This window comes from Annulohypoxylon maeteangense, assembly GCF_022496945.1.
Source record: "Annulohypoxylon maeteangense strain CBS 123835 unplaced genomic scaffold GGS22scaffold_17, whole genome shotgun sequence".
Lineage (NCBI taxonomy): Eukaryota > Fungi > Ascomycota > Sordariomycetes > Xylariales > Hypoxylaceae > Annulohypoxylon > Annulohypoxylon maeteangense.
The window spans coordinates 618,095-636,025 of record NW_025953264.1 but is presented as its reverse complement, the minus strand read 5'-3'; the positions used below and the strand labels follow the sequence as shown (position 1 = coordinate 636,025).

Sequence of the window (17,931 nt, the reverse complement as noted above, 5' to 3'; positions counted from 1 at the left end):
TCCGCCGTCGATCTCAAAACGCATGAATGGTTTGCTGAGTTGGCGAATGCACTTTGATAGCCTACTCGCTAGAATTGCGATGCGTTCACCAACACGTCAACTCAAACATATTGGTAAAACCAAAGTTTTCATATTCAGGCCCACTGCTGCATAACGCCCTAGGATAGAGTCAATTAGCAATTTGCTGTCTATGTGTGTGTCGCCAGGCTCATCATGCTTGAATGAAAATACGTCAAACCTTGAGCATTCTGAAAGTATCATACTGTGAGTCTGGTGAATGATTCCAAAATAGTTATGATGACGGGTAGGTAGGCTAGGTAAGAAAAACAACACCGCATTGTTGTTTTGGTGTACGAAGCGGTACGAACCAGCCAGTCGTTCGATCCCATTAGATTCGTTGAATCTCCACCCCGGCAACTTTCCGCCTTGCTTGGCTCTCAATCATTGCCGGGCACGATCTGGGGCAAACGGGTACCTTGGCCAATGATCATCCCTAAATTGCCATGGTTCTGGGGAAGCCGTCTAATAATTGCCTATTCAGGAAATCTTCTTCAATTCGGCGGCGTAGGGCACCAAGAAACGACATAGCCTATGAGCCTCAACATGTAATGAGACCCTTAATGCAACGCCGCAACTGAACATACACAACTCAAGAGATCGACATGGGAGTAACGCGTCTCTAATCCACATCGTCCTCTATAAAGGCAGCTGGACTCGCCCGTCATTGAACTTAGAATTTTCTCCTCATCACCACCATCTGCACTTCAATCATCACTTCTCTACCAAACATTCCAATATCCAGATCTCGACCAATCTTCGGTATCATACCAACAACATAATCACTAGCAACCATGTTCGCTCAAGTCATCACCGTTGTTGTTTCGGCCCTCGCTGCCACCGCAGTCGCCACTGACGCCGTCGCCCCTCGCGAGACCTATGGAAACTGGGCTGGCAAGCAATTCGTAGAGGAGTGCACAGATGTGAGTTTCCCATTCTAAGCTACCTAACTAGCTTTAGTCTTCCCATCCACTGACAATATTCCAGACCAGCTGCATCGCTAAGTTCAACGTCGGCACCGCAGCCAAGTACTACAAGGATGCTCCCGGTTTCACCGTCAAGTGCCAATCTACCCAAAACGAGGCCAACTGGGCGCCTTGCGAAGTAGTCGGCGCTAAGACTGAGGGTGCTGATATCAGCTCCGTCTGGACGAAGGCCTCCGCCGATGACAAGATCAAGCTCTCCGTGTCTCACGCCTGGAACGGCGCCGACGGCGCTCGCTACAACGCTACCGGCACTGCCGAGTTCAAGAAGGGCGAGACTTCGTTCAACATGCCTGTCGTCAAGGTCACCGCTGTGTTGTAAGCTGGTGTGGTGGAAGGATCGGGGACGTGGAGTATAGAGGAGCAGGAAAGGAAGATATTTGCATTCTAATACGCTTAGCGTGTCTATTATATTTAGATAATGGGGTTAAATAGTGTTAGGTGCAAATGAAAAACAGAAGTTGAGGGGAGAATTGATGACTTTCGACCTTTGTGATGATTTGTAATGTTTTCGTAGTATCTTCTGCTATCTTTGGTGTTCGGGTCTGATGACACGCACCGGTAAGTTTCTGGCAATGTTTGAGTTATCTTTATGTTTTCAGGAAGTCTAATATTTTGAATGGTGTCGCTATGGTTACGGTACAGCGCGGACCAGATGGTGCCTCTGTTCGGTAGAAGTGGGTATGTTGGGTTAGTATTCCGACTAAGGATGTTACCTGTCAACTGTTTAGCTTCTATTCATTTTTAGATAAGTGGCCAGATGTCTCAATAATAATATTAAGAAACCCTTGGGAATAGGTTTATCGCCTGGGTAGGCTTGTATAGAAAGATGAGAGGCTCTTAGAGTTAAGTAGCTAATAGGGTCACATTTGATCAACTATATGTCGTTATATTCAAGGGAGATGACTATTATAACCAGCGCGGATAAGTCGTTGAGCTGCTTCCCAGACATTGCCGGGGATATCTTGAGGAATCTGAAAGCCCTTCAGCGGATATTCCCGAATGCGAATCAAATCACCAACAGCAATGTTGATAACTAGATTCTCTGGGTTACTCTCATTCGGATATTCGTTCCATTTGAATTGAGGTGATGTGACGGTAATCTTCGTGTTGGGATCTGGCCATTGCTTCTTGAAGGTCGCGTATGTACGTCTTTCCATATACGGTTTCTGAACAAGCAAGAAGGACTGGAGCTGGAGCCCTCTTTCTTGGAGCAGCGCGTATGTGAAACGAATGTTCTCGCCGGTGTTTGTTGAGAGAGGCTCTACAAGAAGCTTTTCCTTCGAAACACCCATCTCAAGAGCTATATCGGCGAAAACTTCAGCCTCCGGTTTATCATAACGACCTTTAGTCAGCCTTCCAACTCCACCAGCGAATATGAGATATCTTCCGTATCCGTCAAGGAAGAGCTGGGCAGCGCGCACTGCCACGCGTGGATCAAGGCTACACAAACAGAAGACAGCGTCTACGTCTTTGTCGAGCGACATGTGTAATTGGTGGTAGTTGTATAATATTTCCCCATCTCTTGAGGCATCCGACACACCTTGTGACCCATCATTTGCTGGGATGCCTCCGGCCATGACTAGGGTTGGACCTGGGTATGTCGAATGACACCAGCAATTTCTAAGTTGTCATAGAGACGAGATTAGTTAATCTCAACCCAGAGATGCAAAAACTTGCATACTGGTGGCGGGAGCACGGTAGCTTCGGAAGCCCTCAACTACCTGGTAGGTACCTATTAAGTCACCCAGGTGAAGTTATTAGTCGTGACTTGGATGTTCAAGTCATGTTGTTTCGGGAGAAGTACAACAGACGTGTCAAAGACGGGGCGGGGCTTAGTGTCTATTTGACAAGACCCCCACTAGCCTAAGGTCGGTTAGAACGGCACCTAGGGCGAACCTAAGGGCAGTCTTGTAAGACAAAACCCCCACGTGCCCGATGTCGGGTCATCGTCGGGTGATTTGGACAGCTGCAGCCTGCAGCATTAGCTAGGGTTAAGGGGTTTTATCAATCTGATAAGATCTTCTGTAACTCCGAATCTCCCCTGTCAATTTAATCTTCCTCCACCATTTCCCAGTCTCGAGGAATCATGCTCGTCGACGGTGTTGACAGAGACTGGGCCCTCGAGATATTCAGGGAAAGTCTAAGGACATCTCATCCTTCTCTTGTCCTAGATCAAAATCAAGATGATATATCTATTTTGATTAGCGATAAATCCGGCCGACACATCCCGTCCGATCCCGAGAGTCTTCAATACCTACGAGACCTGATTGCTTCCATCCTCGACGGCCGTACCATCGTTGGCACTTACAATATCGTTCTGTTAGTCGTACTTGCATTGTTTGCTTTATCCCATCTCAGCGAAAGGATAAAAGAGAAGTCCAAATGGAGAATAATCGAGCATGACTCTACAAATTCAGAATGTCTGAGAAAGATATCCGATAATTCCGAAATCGCAAATGAGAGCGAGGCCGAATCCTCTTCTAGTAGTACTCTAGAAGGCTCTCTTTCATCGCATCTTATACTCAAAACAACCGATGAAGATGTAGAGAGGCAACCTCTTCTCGGAACCCAGCGAAAGTCATATCCAGCAAATTCAAGCAGCCGTTGGTTGAACACAATATGGTCTTTATTGATGTACCAACCCCGACCGATCCCATTCATCAATCGGACTCTACCATCAAATGGAACATCCCTCTTCGTCTTAGCCTTCCTCGGCCTCAACGTCTTTTATCAATTCTATAAACTTCCTCTAGAGTTGAGATTCTTCTTTTCATTTGCCGATAGAGCCGGTATTATTTTCATCGTTAATCTCCCTCTTCTTTATCTTCTTGCCGCCAAGAACCAGCCAATCAAATTACTCACCGGGCACTCATATGAAGCTCTCATCATCTACCATCGCCGCGTCGGCGAATTACTGTGTTTTGAAGCATTTGTACATTTCGCAGGTATGCTGGTCTGGAGACTCTGGATTTCGCCTCCATGGCTAGCGACCAACAGCTTTTATAGCTATATCACACACCCACTAATCCTGCTTGGGATCGGCGCGTTTGTCGCCTATGAATTGCTGTACTTCACGTCCCTTGGAAGTTTTCGCGAGAGATGGTACGAGATTTTCCTAGCTTCTCATGTCGTATTACAAATCGCAGCGTTAGCGTTCCTCTGGCTGCATTTCTTCACCAGTCGACCATATGTGTTCGCATCCTTGGTTATTTTTCTTGTTGATAGACTTGTCTGGCGATTGTGGATGAAGTCAGATAAATTCACAGCGGATATTACGATACTAGATGATGAAGAAACATTTCTCCTTTCCGCGGATTGGGATATACCCCCTTTAAAACGCCGTATGTGTGGAGGTCCTTCTCGTCAGAGTATTCGGCACGGCTGGCATCCGGCCGACCATGTATTTATTTCGGTCCCCGTCCTTGGTCGCAGTTACTCGCTTCAAGCTCACCCGTTTACGATCGCTTCTGCCGCTCCTTTAGCCGACAATGGGCAATTATCGAATCATGCTTGGTTAAGCTTACTGATCCGAGTGCAATCTGGCTTTACTTCCAGTCTTTTAGACCATGCTCGCATAAATTCCAGGGTGACGGTCCGCTTAGACGGCCCATACGGATCCCAAGATCCTCTCAATATGCTAAGATCATGCGAAAATGCCGTTCTCATCGCTGGAGGGTCTGGAATTGCCGTCGTCTTCCCTATGGCGTGGAGTCTGGCTACGAATCATCGCGGACAGAGGTCGGTCCATCTTATCTGGGTGATACACTCACGAACTCAACGTTCTTGGATACCAGAAGAGAGGATCGATGAGTTGCGAGAGTCCGGGGTACACGTAACCATCCCAGAACCAACTAATGAGGCCGGTAGGCCTGACATCCCCGGCCTCATCACCGATTTAGTTGCTACCTCAGAAGGGAGAGTAGGATTTGTAGTTTCAGGACCCGACGGCCTCAATAGGACCTCACGGAATGCTTGTGCAGAGGCCGTCAAGTCGGGAGCTGATATTCAACTTCGAGTTGAGAAATTTGGCTGGTAAGGGATCGGATAGGCGTTTTGTATTTTTTGGGTATTATGAAGAATGCATTATGACACAAGATGTAGGTACCAGGATACAACAAGCAAGGTGTAACATGGCGTCGAGCCTAGAGGATGATAAAGACACGGCTCACTTATAGAGGTTCTACACGTTAGAGGATTCTGGACAGATCAGACACGCAATGGATGGGTATGATATTAACAAGGCAGGTATAATACTACATGATACTGAATATGGATATAATTTCAACATTCTTACTCTGGCCCCCAAGCCCCGCGCCAATCCTTGCCGCTTACCCCCTCAGCCATCCTCCTCAGCACTCGAAAATAACCCTTTTATTTATCACGTGAAGTGGCGGCACTGTCTTACAGACCGGGAGCTGAGATCAATTGTAAGAGCGATTTAAAAACTGACAGGTAATCCGTAAATGTCCTCAATCTCGAAATGTTCAGGCGAAATAGACATTAAAATGACGGAGAGGCCACTTCCCCCCTTGGGGGACGAAGCTGGAAGTCGACTCACGACTTTTATCTTATCTAGGATGCTTATAGCGGCACAAAAGATGGGCATTGTCAAAAACACAGAAGCACTCACATGGCCATCAACAAGTTCATTGACAGTCTCAACGACAGACTCGCCAACGGAATCATCGGTCAACTTCTCAGGAGGTCCATTAACGGACACGTTCGCGGATTCAGTGACAATGGCCGAATCAATTACGGGGTCACCGGCGAGTTTCACGATCAAGTATCCAAAACTCGAATAACCACTTACTAATACTTCATCTTAGTTTTGTCCACGCTGTGCTAAACTAGATCTTGGCCCTGAGAAGTTTATCATTAGAAACCATGCCACAACGATGCGAAGTCGCCGAAGACACTCCGATTTCGATATAATGGACGTAACCCTAAACTCCAGCTTTACTCTTCGAACGGGCGAGAGTCCTCGTGAGTTTGCAGAGCTTGACGAACTCCGCGCGAATAGCACCCGCTGCCAGTTCTGCCAATTCATTTCCAGTGCAATTAAGAGGTATAGTCATCAGGATATTCCGGGCAATACGAAGTGCTATCTCACTTGGCAAGTCGATGGTCGTGGAGAGGATGCAGAGAAGCGGGTCATTAATAGGACGAGGCGACTCAGACTGTCATGGGGTAGTGATGCGCACAATGGACAAGTTTATCTAGTTCTTGCTGCTTCAAATCATACTTCAGGAACAGACTCAGATCCCTTGTTTCCCCTTGCCAAGAATACTCATTCATTAGGTCGAGAATTCCATGACAAAACCGAGAAGCAGGCACTTATCAAGAGTTGGCTTGATCTTTGTCATAAAGAACATGAATCTACGTGCACTGAGACGCATGGCACGACAGAAGAACACCTAAAGCTTGTCAAAGAGACTTACTTCGGAGTTATCGACGTGGTTGATATGCAGCTTAAGGCCTTGCCAATTGAAAATGACATTCCCGCACGATATGTCGCTCTGAGTTATGTTTGGGGAAATGACCGAAAGAAACCTCGATATATGTCAACACAAAAGACGGCTATGACACATATAAAACATGGCGGTATAAGCTACGCATGGGCGAAGTTACCAAAGACGATTCAAGATGCCATTCTACTTGTCAGTAGACTTGGAGAACGATACCTGTGGATAGATTCGCTTTGCATTGTGCAAGACAGCCCGATTTCGTGGAATAATAACGCCAGCGCAATGCACCTTATATACGGCCATGCCTACTTCACCATATGTGCTGCTGATGGCGACTCCGAGAGTGGGTTGTGTGCTGCAGCGCCTCTGTTGCGGGTTATGCATCCAATTGATGAAAGTCGAGAGAGTAATAATGAGGGTCCGAGCATTATCGAGTACGCCCCTGGGACCCGCATTCTCATTACGCGACCTCTCGAGGTGGTCATCTGTGACTCGATGTGGAGCAAACGAGCCTGGACATTTCAAGAACAAATTCTCTCCCGACGATGTCTCATATTTGCAGAAGGCCGAATATACTTCCAATGTCGCTTCGCTGGTATCTCAGAGGAGATCTGGACTGATAATAAGGGAAACGGGTGGTCGCTGAATCGAACGAACTCCCCTTTACAGTCGCCGGAAGAGTTGAAAAGTCGGCCTATCTGGTTCTACATGAGATACGTTAGGTTATATACGAATCGCAATCTGACCAAACCGAGCGATATTCTTTCTGCATTTGAAGGGATCTCCTGGCTCTTGAAGGGACACATGAACCATGAGCAATTTCTGTTTGGTTTGCCAACGTCGCATTTCGATCTTGCATTGCTCTGGGCTCCAACGAAATCGCTTATCCGTCGCAGGAAACCGCGAGCGGTACATTCGACCAACAACAAGAACTGCACACTTGACACAGCAGGTGAATGCACATGTGAGCCTGAGGACGACTTTCTTAATGGTGCTCAGTTCCCTAGTTGGGCGTGGTGCGGATGGATGGGTGAAAACGGGACGGGTGGTCAAGTAACTTACCACGAGAATGTGCTTGATGGATGTCTTTTGAATATTCGCCAATGGCTGGAACATCATACTTGGATTGAATGGCATATTCGAGATGGAAAAGGACACCTCAGGCCTCTAAGGAATAAGATCAATCGGACTCGAGCCAGAGAAATTTACGATGAGGACCGATGGAATGGCTACTCTGGGAGCAAAGACTGGAAACCGGTGCTTGAAGAAGCAATGGAATTTTCGATCCCAAGAGGCTCCGAATTCAGCGCTAACCGTCCAGAAAACCCGTCAAGGAGGAGCATATATCGATCGCCCTCTCCTGTCCCCGCCAACGCGCCTTCGAGCCGTCGCACTGCGTCGCCTACGCGATCAATTGTGGCTTCTGCAAGGTCCAATGGGGAGATTAGATATCGCGTAGGCAACGGAGGCTACCTTCGTCGCGGGTCAACTATGGAACCGAAACGAAAAATGGAATATGAAGATACCCGCGCTATTGTCAAACATGAATTCCCGCAAGAGAGGAAATTTAGCGCCATTATTCCGGACCACCCATTCGGTATCATCAAAGAACCTCGACCAACCTCCGATCGAGCAGAAGATGAGCGAAAAGACGTCCGTCCACTCCAGCACATGCCAATATTGCAATTCTACACCTTTCTCACGGAGTTGTATGTTACGGTTCGCTTTCCCTTGAACACGAAAGATATAAACCCCCAAGAGCAGTTACTGAGGTGCGACATCGCCGACGACGCCGGAGACTGGTGTGGCTCTATCGAGGTACCGGCCGAGTGGATATCCGAACGCGAGGACCAGCGATTCCACTTCATTGCAATCTCTCATGCGAAAGCCTTCACCACGGATGAATGTCCGATATGGACTTACTACATCCCGAAGGAGAGGGAGGAATCGCAATGGGACCTGTATTACATCCTGCTCCTGGAGAGAGATAACGAGCGGTGTCTGTGGGAGCGGGTTGCGCTAGGCAAGGTCTTTCGGACGGCCTTCGAAAAAGCAAGTTGGTCTGAGATAAAACTTGGATGAGCCTAGGCGTTACGTATACCTCAAACCAACTTTAGACAAGGGCACGTATGCTATGGTTTTAGAGTTGTCGATAGGACTGGATGTTCTAGCGAGGTGTTAGATATGTATATCATGATTGTATATAGGCTCAACTTACCTAGTATTATAGATAAATAGTTCGTGTAACGTTGACTAGAGAGGCGTTGAAGAGGGGGGGTTGGAAAAAAGACTACCTGCATATTCATGCCGAGAAAGCAAACGAGAAAAAGAAAGCAAGGGAAGCGACCGAATTAGAAACAGTATCAGGTACCTACGCAGAATCGACCTCACTTTTACAGAGCTTCCTTATCTCTGCGCCAACATCGATAGATGCTAGCGCTGGAGCCCGCATCCCCGAGACGGTCTAGATAATGTTTCCCATGCCATATGCCTAGATAACAGTAAGCTATGTCTGATTATGATAAATCATTCTATGTTCGTCACCTAAAGTTGGGTGACTTACTGCCACTCACGATATTCTATGTCATATATACCCCTATTCACCTACCTTGTACCTAGGTACCTACCCCTGAGATACCTAAGATGGATATTTCTGTTCCCTCGTAAGTTAAAATCATTTTTCGGCATGTTGATGTTGAGGATAACGCGATGTATGGTGAATCCCATCTTTACAACCGCCATTTCGGCAAAAGTAGTATGCATGGAAGCTGTACTGCATGTTCAGGTATCTGTAACCTAGATCCATGTTATCAAGTGCATGCAGCCCAGTGGACCGTCGTAGTTTAGCACACCCGTGAATACGCGTATTTCATACGTAAGTAACACATTGCCGATCTTGTTCTTTCTGTTGCACTAGTCGCGTATCCCATGTCCTCTATGTGTAGGTGTGTAGGATTTTATAATAATTCAATCCATTGGCTGGTACCTACCTAGCATGAGTACAACTCTGATGCGTTAGAACCAATAACCCAACATCAAAATAAGCTTAAGGTTGCATATGGATTAGTAAGATATGAACGTAAGGGGACGTCAGGAGACGTATAGGAATATTGAATCCGTAGCACGAACTAACCTAACGCTGTGTAATCAACGAACCTTTTTTTGGTGAAGATTTGATATTGTAATCATCCCGTAAGTCAAGTCTTAGTAAACTAATCAGAATATTTGTCTTTGATACCTAATTATAAAGCCGAGAATAGTGTCCAATGATGGTTATTACCTTACAATTACGGTTGTGTGCCGAAGAGAAGCCCCTGACACTTGCAGTATGCCAGCAGCGTTGGAGCTCTTGGAGTCTTGGAAGTCTTGGAGAACTGAATGTAACTCTCAGGGTCACGTCGAATTGAACATCGTATATGTAATTCAGGAACAATCTATTCGGCCGAGAAGGATCCCGCGGGTTTCGGTACTGAATGCGGATTTAATGCGATGAGGTCATATCCACTGCTCGTTTCATCTTAATTTATTTTTTCTCCCGCGCCTAGAAGCAATATAGTAGCTTCGGCCGTGAATAATATGGAGCCTCTTTGACCATTTCAGCGTATGACCATCAGCATATTTCCGGCAATCCCGAAATCCTTTTTTATAGCCCACGCTACGGATTTAACTATTCTTTAGTATAATCATTTCTCACCTCGAAGGCTTACCGAGCTGCTATATTCTACCTTACCTCAAGCAAGGGATGTTTACCTGGTAAGGATGGCTTTAACAAACCCGATACAAAACGTTTCCTTTGACTGGTTTCTATACCTTGCTGATCCCTGTGTAGATTGCGCGGGACTTTCCAAAAGCAGCCTAGAAAGCTTCACTCGGACCGAACCTTCGGGTACAAGTAATAGCCCGCATCGTCATATCGGAGGCTGATATTGCTTGGCCGCAACAAAAGTCCCCTGGCCGTTTTAATTGCTTGCATCTCAGCTCCACCGACGCTATAAGATAAGCCAAGTGAGGTCCAGGCCACGTCAACTTTGTGTGTCGGATTATATGCTGCAGCACTACTGATCCCGCGGGTTCGGAGCCGAAGATGCAAAACGCGCCAACGACGTCGTAAATACGTAAACCATCCTCCTCGATCTAACGACCGGAGGTTGACCGAAGCTGGGGTAGAAAGTTTCAGGTGTTTCGACTTCGAATATACGAGGTCGCACGTGCTATTAGCCTATTAACCATTCATCTGCAGAGTTCGGTCAGACGTTTCCGCATTTGTGATGGTCTAAAGGAGATTACATGAACGCTAAGGATTCGAACATGCCAACGCATTGATATAGACGGACTTTACTATAATAGTCGATGGAACAACGTTGATCCATCTCTCGAACACTAGTGCTGGATGCCATGCTACCCAACCATCCCACGCATCCCCCAGTGCATATGTATCATGCCGCCTGCAATGTCATTACCAGAAATTCTCCTACAGCTCCAATGGATTCCCGTCTCCTGCAAGTTCCATCGTTACACAAAGTCTGCATGCGGGTAGGCCCATTGGCCCGGGAAAGCAGCTGCTGGTCCGGACGGGATCCCCTTTTCCAGGTTAAATCGGTGCTCCGAACCCTCTAACAACCGGTCTCCCGAGAGTCTAGACCCCCGAACCAATCGCTACTGAGTCGTCCGCCGCGGATCGCAAATCGTCATGGGGAATTCTGCTCTGCCTCCGCCAGCACAACTTAGAAGGGGCCTCGTCGTTGTTGTGCTGTTTTTTATCTACGCCTTCGCAGCGAACGCGCTATTCGGTCTACTTTATCGCAATGGTTATTACGAGGCCTTGATTCGTCTGCGCGATGAGGGACCGCACCATCTTCCTGGCTCCTCCAATCCCATCCTTACCTTCTATACCGGAATCGGCTTTTTGGACAAGCTCCTAACTCTCGCGAGTGTTATGTTCGCCAACGTCACAGATGGAAATGCGCCTGGATTATCGCTTTACGCCTTTCATTTTGGGGGACAGTATCTCGCCATACTTGTCGTTATTGCCATTGAAGGGTTAAGGAGTGGAAATCAATCGAACTCCTTTCGTTTGTAAGGGTCAATCGCAAGCCCCTAATTAATAACAGTGCACTGACTTTTTTACGGCTAGTTTTTCCGTATGGGGATGCTTAATGCAAGCCACGAGCTATGGTGGCACTATGCCAATTTACGCTATGATTCACCTAATTACTTCACCAGCTGCTCAAGAAGCTGGACCGTTGCTTTTCGAAGCAGCTTCGACATCGAAACTATCGGAGCTCTGGGCGTTACCCCAAGCGTTTATGCTTGGTTACGTCCTACCGGCAGTGTTGATGAGCGTCCCGCTATTTTCGAACACTGTCCATCAGTGGTTCGGCGGACTCTGGCAAGGATCGCCAATTTTCAGCATGCTTATCGCGAAACTATTAGCAGTCGGCTTCGCTAGGAATCCACCGCCCCAGGATATCTCCGACGACAAAAAATTATCTCATCCGAGTCCAAAACAACCCCTTACCAGCCCACAATCTCCTGTCTCGTTAGCCAGGAGCCAAGAAAAAGCCCAGGAAAAGGATTTGCTTGCTAAGGCTTACCTATTCGCATTTGGATGGTGCGTCGCGTCCCAGCTCGTTCCGCTCCTCCTGATTATGGCGGTCCACATTTTCCCGTCCGCGTTTCCCTCCCGTTTACACGAGGCCTGGACTATTTTCAACGTTTTCGTGCCCCCGCCATTCTGGTCAACCGAGACGATGAAATCCATGGCGACCGGGATGCACGACTTTTTCTTATACGACCAGTACGTCGGCTCAACGGCCGCTATTGTATGGACATTCGGGCTATACCTGAATTCCAGACCGACGTCCATGGAGGCAGCAGATTGGGCTAAATTAATCTCCACAATCGCCGCGTTAAGCATACTCACAGGGCCTGCCGGCGCGGCCGTCTGGTTAATGTGGGAAAGGGATCAGTTGCTATTATCCGTATAGAACAGCGGAATTAACATATATAGAATTGCTTATATCAGCACTCTCGTGCATCATGTACACTTGAATATTGTAGGTAAAGCTGCAAAGTGGCTAACATTCAGCTGAGCTAAACCACATAAACCAACCATCTATCACGACGTTGCTACGAAACCATATAAACGCGGGTCCGAGCTATGTCACGAAATTTACAAAATTACTTACTTAATCTTAATGTTTATCAATAGACTAGAATTCCTTCATCCTTCGCGATGCCTATTGACGTCCATGATGACTAAGACATACATATGCCATGCGCGCCCGCGCGCGAAACAGTGAAGCGCGACGAAGCGAAGATGCGACGCGCCATGAACAGTTCGAGCTCCGTGCAAGCGGCAATCGCAGATCGTAAGGTTATCTGCAAAGTTGCGGTCTGTCTTGCGTCGGAATCAGCACTACATGTGCCAATAAGAGGTCAAAACGTGTGAAGCTGGAGCTGCTGACCCAATCTCAACCGACTGTACCCTCACCGAGGCTGCGAGGTTCAGCTCCATCTCTTATTCAACATAATATAGGTAACCCTGGTAATCATAATAACTGCGATGATAATGACGGCAATGCCCACCGCCGGGATCCGCAAACCCGTACCCTCGGGTTCCGACCACGGCCTCTTCGCGCCTTCCCGTCCGGTAAGCCCGAACCGCACTACTGGAAAGCACGTGCAGGATTCATTGCCAGCGGAGAGCGCGCAGGCAGCACCGAGTACTGCTCTAAAGACCGCTACCTAGGTAACAACGACCCTAATGCAAGCGTCCAATCCCGTCAGCAGAAGTTTAATAATAGCAATATCTGCTTATTTACGTGAAGACTTTTTTTAAGGGTCTACATGTCTAGGTCGTTTGCACGAAGTTCTACGATGCGTCTAAAGCTGAGATGTAAGACTTAACCCGACGCTAACTTTCTCACCTACTAGTACTCCATGCTCCATATTCGGTATCTAACAAGTATCCCGAAGATGCGTTCGCGAGGACCGCACAGAAGCTGCATCAAGAGTTCCGCGGCGATCAAGCCTATCTACTAGCTAGAAGCCCCCGGGAAAGCGCCCTATCGGAACCGCTAAGGAAAGGCGGAATGACGAAAGCACGATGCAGCTAGAACTTAGAATCATGCTTAAGATGTGCATCAAATATAGCATGTCGGCTTGAACAAGGCAACACATGTCCCTCAACGACATGTTGCGCATATCGGGTTCCACAGTAGGAATGTGAACTACGCTTCGAGATATACCCAACATTTCATTCTTAGTCATTATACTCAGAGTAGGTACCTACCTAGTCAATAGCGTTATTGAATTGAGCGACGGGGACGGGTTATATATTTACCTACCTAGTAGTTAGATATACAATGAACTTGCCGACAGTAGTAGGAACCGCGCGCCATTCTCTGGGGGCTCATACTTGAGCTACGGGATTATACGCCTTATTTGTTTGGGCAGGTTGGTCTCGCCCTTTGGATACTATAAGAATGGTATGGTCTTTGAGACGTTTATACAAACCTAGGTAACTATCAGAATAGACACGAAGATACCTAGGTACACATATTATCTAGGTACCGCCAATCTTAAAATGAGTAAAATTACCTACCTACCTACTATGTAAGTACCTACTCATATTGTGGAGATAACCGGCGGACATGTGGTTAGGCGTGTAGGTATTTGATCCCCCCCCTTTTTTTAAGTAGACGCATGATTTCGACCGGTAGCAAAGGTCACGGCTACTTGCAGCGAAGGATAGGCTGGGGAGTCACTTCCGTATGTTACACGAGCCTGGATCCGAGACACGGGCACATGTTGGTGTTTACTGCGTCGTTTAGTACGTACATAAGTTACACATAATCCATTTCTCCCGGCAGCCCTATTTGTAATCCAGTAATGCGCATTGATCAAGATACACCGTTACGATCTCGCGTGGTTTCCATGTGTCGAATCTGTCTAATATGCCGATCGCGATCGACTATCACGTTTAAACTCTGGAGGCGACGAGACTCATGTAAATCCCCCACAAGAGTCCCACAAAATTGAGAAAGACGATCCGTCGCTCCACCGGCACGCAACTAAAGCTGATGATCGATGCGAATGGCCAGATCTTGTATCCGGCAACAATGACGGGAATCGTCTCGTGTCTAACGTTGTAGCTGATCTGACCCATAGACTGCCTTTTCAGGATGCCCATAAGTACGAAGAATGCAACCGTATTCATGATAGCACCGAGTGTGATACAATCGATAAACCATTTCGTGAATGTGTTGCGCCAATTCAGTTTTGGCTTCTGTTCCAAGTCTCCTCGGACTTCCCCATCTTCATCGCGTGTGGTTTGTTTCTCGACGTCCTCGACGGGCTCCTTTCGTTCGTATGCGGGAAAGTTGCGCTCGAGCAATTGTTGCCACATATAATTAGGAGGGGCTGTCACGAAGGTAACGGTGACAAATTGGAAGAATTTGGCGAAATTGAAAACGAAAGGACTGCTGTCTCGGTAGGCTTCGAGGAATTGGGCGAGAATGTTAGATGCGCTGGATAGAGCTGCAGCAGCCAAAGTGGCTTTCATCATAGGGGAAGGCATAGTGATATAACCAGATATCAACCCCAATCCCTTTTCTCAATCAGGTCGTAGACTGTAGAAAGATGAAATAGAAAATAGAAGACAAGAGAAAGACGGAAACGAGTGTTGTCTTCTCATTGAAGGACCGGATGAATTGAATTCGAGATTTTCGGAGGTTTAGGGACGTCGATCCAGGGAAGACTTGGAGACTTGGAAACTTGGAAAGATTTCCAGGTGGGTGTGAAATAACGGGGGCGTTTCCAGATTATGGATTTATTATTAAATGTGACGAGTCGGTTGAAGATCGTCGGGTTGTATTCTACGAATCGATTACTTGCATACCTTATTCCTGGAGCAGAAAAGACTCGGTAATTTGAATCTCAAAGTTGATTGAGGTTGAAAAGTCAAGGTTTCTATCTTCTATCACTTGCGACGGTTTCATCTGAACATTGATCGAATTTAACTTTCTTGAGAGACCCGAAATAGAAAACGTCATTCTTAATTGTACATGTCATGCATAATTCTAATGTAGGTGATAGCGGGTCTCGACTACCCCAGATTGATATTCCCGAGCCCCTAACTAAACGCTGATGTGGTTCTACGTATCTGCATATTTATTATGTATTACATAAATGTACCTAGGTGTTTTATGAAATCTTGAAACCCGAAACCGAAAGTCTTCAAGGTTCAAGTTCCTTATCCTGCTTACCTAAGATGCGGTGCGTCATAATCATTTATTTTCGGGTAAAATGCAAAATCGTAAGCCACTATGACTATGACATTCGAAACCATCATTTGAGTCATCAATAAACTCCGAGGTCCCCAACCAATTCATCAGTGTTGAGTTAATTTTTATACGGAAAACAACATAATCCCTCAATAAGTATTATCTTCGCATCTCCAGCCTGTACTCATATGGGTTTTGCGATGCGATCATTATTAATCACACGGACCCTTAAAGGGACGAAACACTGAAACCAGACAGTCAAGTGAGGGCCCTGTGAGGGTCTTGCAACTCCGTGGCGCTGTGACATCGTGACACTTTGCAACCAGGATCTCGCTCATCTGACAATTATTTTCACTAATCTTCGCTAGGTCTAGGCCTCTATGCGTTTTATTCCGAATGAGGCGGTTCTGCCTCGTAGCTGGTAGGCAGTGCAACCAGTTATGTGTTACCATTTCCGTTTTGGCTTCTTAGCTTGGTAACGGGATCGAGTGACTCACCCGCTTCCGGACATCCGGCCAATCGTCTTACACGCCTTAGTCCCGGGGTAATCGGGCGATGACATCGGACCCAACATTGGCCACCCAGCCTACAATGACTCTCTTAACAAGTAGCCCTATCTGCCCTGCGGCTGTTAATGATTCATTTTTCATCAACTTTAACTCCAGCTACAGTTGCTACGCTAAAGGACAGTTTATAAACTACTTTTCTTTTCTCTAGCATTCGAGAAAAATCCCTTTATCTCCATCTTGACCGAAATACTCTCACGCTACCATCCCAGGCGCCTTGCGCGTGGTCATCCTTTACGCCCTTTCATTCTCATGACATTGTTTTAGCTTTACGTGTTCACAACCTCTGTATTATAATCGTCTAATCTATTAGATTTCTTTATAAGCCACCCATTATGACGACAACGGTGTCATCATCAGCACTTGGTGCTAGTGAACAGTTCTTTCTATCTAGTCTCAACGCTCCCATCACTGGGCAACAAGATAGCCAGGACCAGATTTCGAGCTTTGGGCAAGGTGCCTTTAAAAACGATCGAATTCGCAGACCTACGCGAGTCAATAAATCTCGCATTCGACGCCACAAGCCTCTTCCTTCACGTTCATCATGGGGGTACGGTGACGAGGACGACCGCCGTTTGGCGGCTGACCCCTCCGTCATCCTGCCTAGCGACCGAAGACCTAAGAAGCCTCGACTCGAACGTCAAGAAGCCTTTCGTGAGCCAAACACGCAGTTCTACCATTCCGATATAGTCGACGACGACGCAGAGCTATACAAGCTAGGTCTTCTGTACGACGATGAACACGTGCGCGGATCCCGTTTTAGCTTGGACACCATTGTTCACTCGGATCCCGTATACTCGGTCCGCCCAGCGAAACGAGCCAGGAAGCAGCGTCAGGATACATCTTACCTGCACCTGGACCTATCTTTTGCCTCCCTAGGTTCGGACTCGGATCTTCAACATTACCTAGTCCCCGAACTGGCCTTACTCACCCCACCTCCCGAAGACGCCCCAGTAAACGAGGGGCGTCGCGGGAATGACATCACACCGGCGCGCTCCTACAGGGACGCCGTCATGGCAACCATCCCAGAGCTCCCGGAGAGCTCGATCCACTCATTAGACGCGCTCATCGCGGAGAAAACCTGGTTTCCCGAATTAATCCCCGACATAGAGACGGACATCGAAGAAGACGAAGAAGATGGACAGGACTGGGCGTTACTAGATAACGCAGATGTCCTAAGCACCACTGACACCGATGCTCTGACGGAAGACACCGCGGACGCGACCTCGGCTACCGGCGAAGCCTGGATTGTGCTGGGTGACGGCTCGTAGCAGATCCGCATCAGAGACCCCCGAATGCCCCCTCGGGTCTCGGCTGTTAGATCGCAGCGTTCGTCTGCGCGGATTGGCCCTCTTTTACCCCAGCACACCAGGCGCCGGCGTATCCTGAGGCGGAAAGACGGCTGTGTGCTCGTGGTCGGCAGGCTAGCTGGCTACTTGAGCTCGCCGTCTTCGCGTTGAGGTGTATAATTATTATGGTTACCTGCTTGGGTATCTACCCATCTGCGTATCTAGGCACTAATGTCGTATGTAATGTGTACACTTCCGAAGTCCCTGCGGGACGTTGCATC

General features: G+C 47.5%; 7 protein-coding genes across 7 annotated transcripts; 5 read left to right on the top strand and 2 right to left on the bottom strand.

Moving 5' to 3' along the window:
- The first annotated feature begins 565 nt into the window (after nucleotides 1-565).
- On the top strand, nucleotides 566-1,526 carry GGS22DRAFT_53537 (uncharacterized protein). The gene is made up of 2 exons (XM_047967360.1): nucleotides 566-980; nucleotides 1,045-1,526. Exons 1-2 carry the CDS (start codon nucleotides 852-854, stop codon nucleotides 1,360-1,362), a joined length of 447 nt encoding a protein of 148 aa, XP_047815849.1. The 5' UTR covers nucleotides 566-851; the 3' UTR covers nucleotides 1,363-1,526.
- A 1-nt stretch (nucleotide 1,527) lies between these two features.
- On the bottom strand, nucleotides 1,528-2,834 carry GGS22DRAFT_53533 (DUF218 domain-containing protein). The gene has a single exon (XM_047967359.1). It carries the CDS (start codon nucleotides 2,618-2,620, stop codon nucleotides 1,934-1,936), a length of 687 nt encoding a protein of 228 aa, XP_047815848.1. The 5' UTR covers nucleotides 2,621-2,834; the 3' UTR covers nucleotides 1,528-1,933.
- A 247-nt stretch (nucleotides 2,835-3,081) lies between these two features.
- GGS22DRAFT_171331 (uncharacterized protein) lies at nucleotides 3,082-5,317 on the top strand. The gene has a single exon (XM_047962582.1). It carries the CDS (start codon nucleotides 3,130-3,132, stop codon nucleotides 5,077-5,079), a length of 1,950 nt encoding a protein of 649 aa, XP_047815847.1. The 5' UTR covers nucleotides 3,082-3,129; the 3' UTR covers nucleotides 5,080-5,317.
- Nucleotides 5,318-5,673: 356 nt separating this feature from the next.
- GGS22DRAFT_196174 (heterokaryon incompatibility protein-domain-containing protein) lies at nucleotides 5,674-8,897 on the top strand (the record flags this gene model as incomplete). The annotated part of the gene is made up of 2 exons (XM_047965783.1): nucleotides 5,674-5,826; nucleotides 5,870-8,897. The coding sequence occupies 2 exons, from the start codon at nucleotides 5,674-5,676 to the stop codon at nucleotides 8,588-8,590; spliced, it is 2,874 nt and encodes a 957-aa protein (XP_047815846.1). The 3' UTR covers nucleotides 8,591-8,897.
- A 2,301-nt stretch (nucleotides 8,898-11,198) lies between these two features.
- On the top strand, nucleotides 11,199-12,553 carry GGS22DRAFT_196170 (uncharacterized protein; the record flags this gene model as incomplete). Its single annotated transcript, XM_047965782.1, has 2 exons — nucleotides 11,199-11,584; nucleotides 11,643-12,553. The coding sequence occupies 2 exons, from the start codon at nucleotides 11,199-11,201 to the stop codon at nucleotides 12,493-12,495; spliced, it is 1,239 nt and encodes a 412-aa protein (XP_047815845.1). The 3' UTR covers nucleotides 12,496-12,553.
- A 1,513-nt stretch (nucleotides 12,554-14,066) lies between these two features.
- GGS22DRAFT_171326 (uncharacterized protein) lies at nucleotides 14,067-15,290 on the bottom strand. Its single transcript, XM_047962581.1, has one exon. The coding sequence runs from the start codon at nucleotides 15,087-15,089 to the stop codon at nucleotides 14,493-14,495; it is 597 nt and encodes a 198-aa protein (XP_047815844.1). The 5' UTR covers nucleotides 15,090-15,290; the 3' UTR covers nucleotides 14,067-14,492.
- A 1,182-nt stretch (nucleotides 15,291-16,472) lies between these two features.
- Nucleotides 16,473-17,734, top strand: GGS22DRAFT_53515 (uncharacterized protein). The gene has a single exon (XM_047967358.1). The coding sequence runs from the start codon at nucleotides 16,697-16,699 to the stop codon at nucleotides 17,630-17,632; it is 936 nt and encodes a 311-aa protein (XP_047815843.1). The 5' UTR covers nucleotides 16,473-16,696; the 3' UTR covers nucleotides 17,633-17,734.
- The last annotated feature ends 197 nt before the right edge of the window (nucleotides 17,735-17,931 follow it).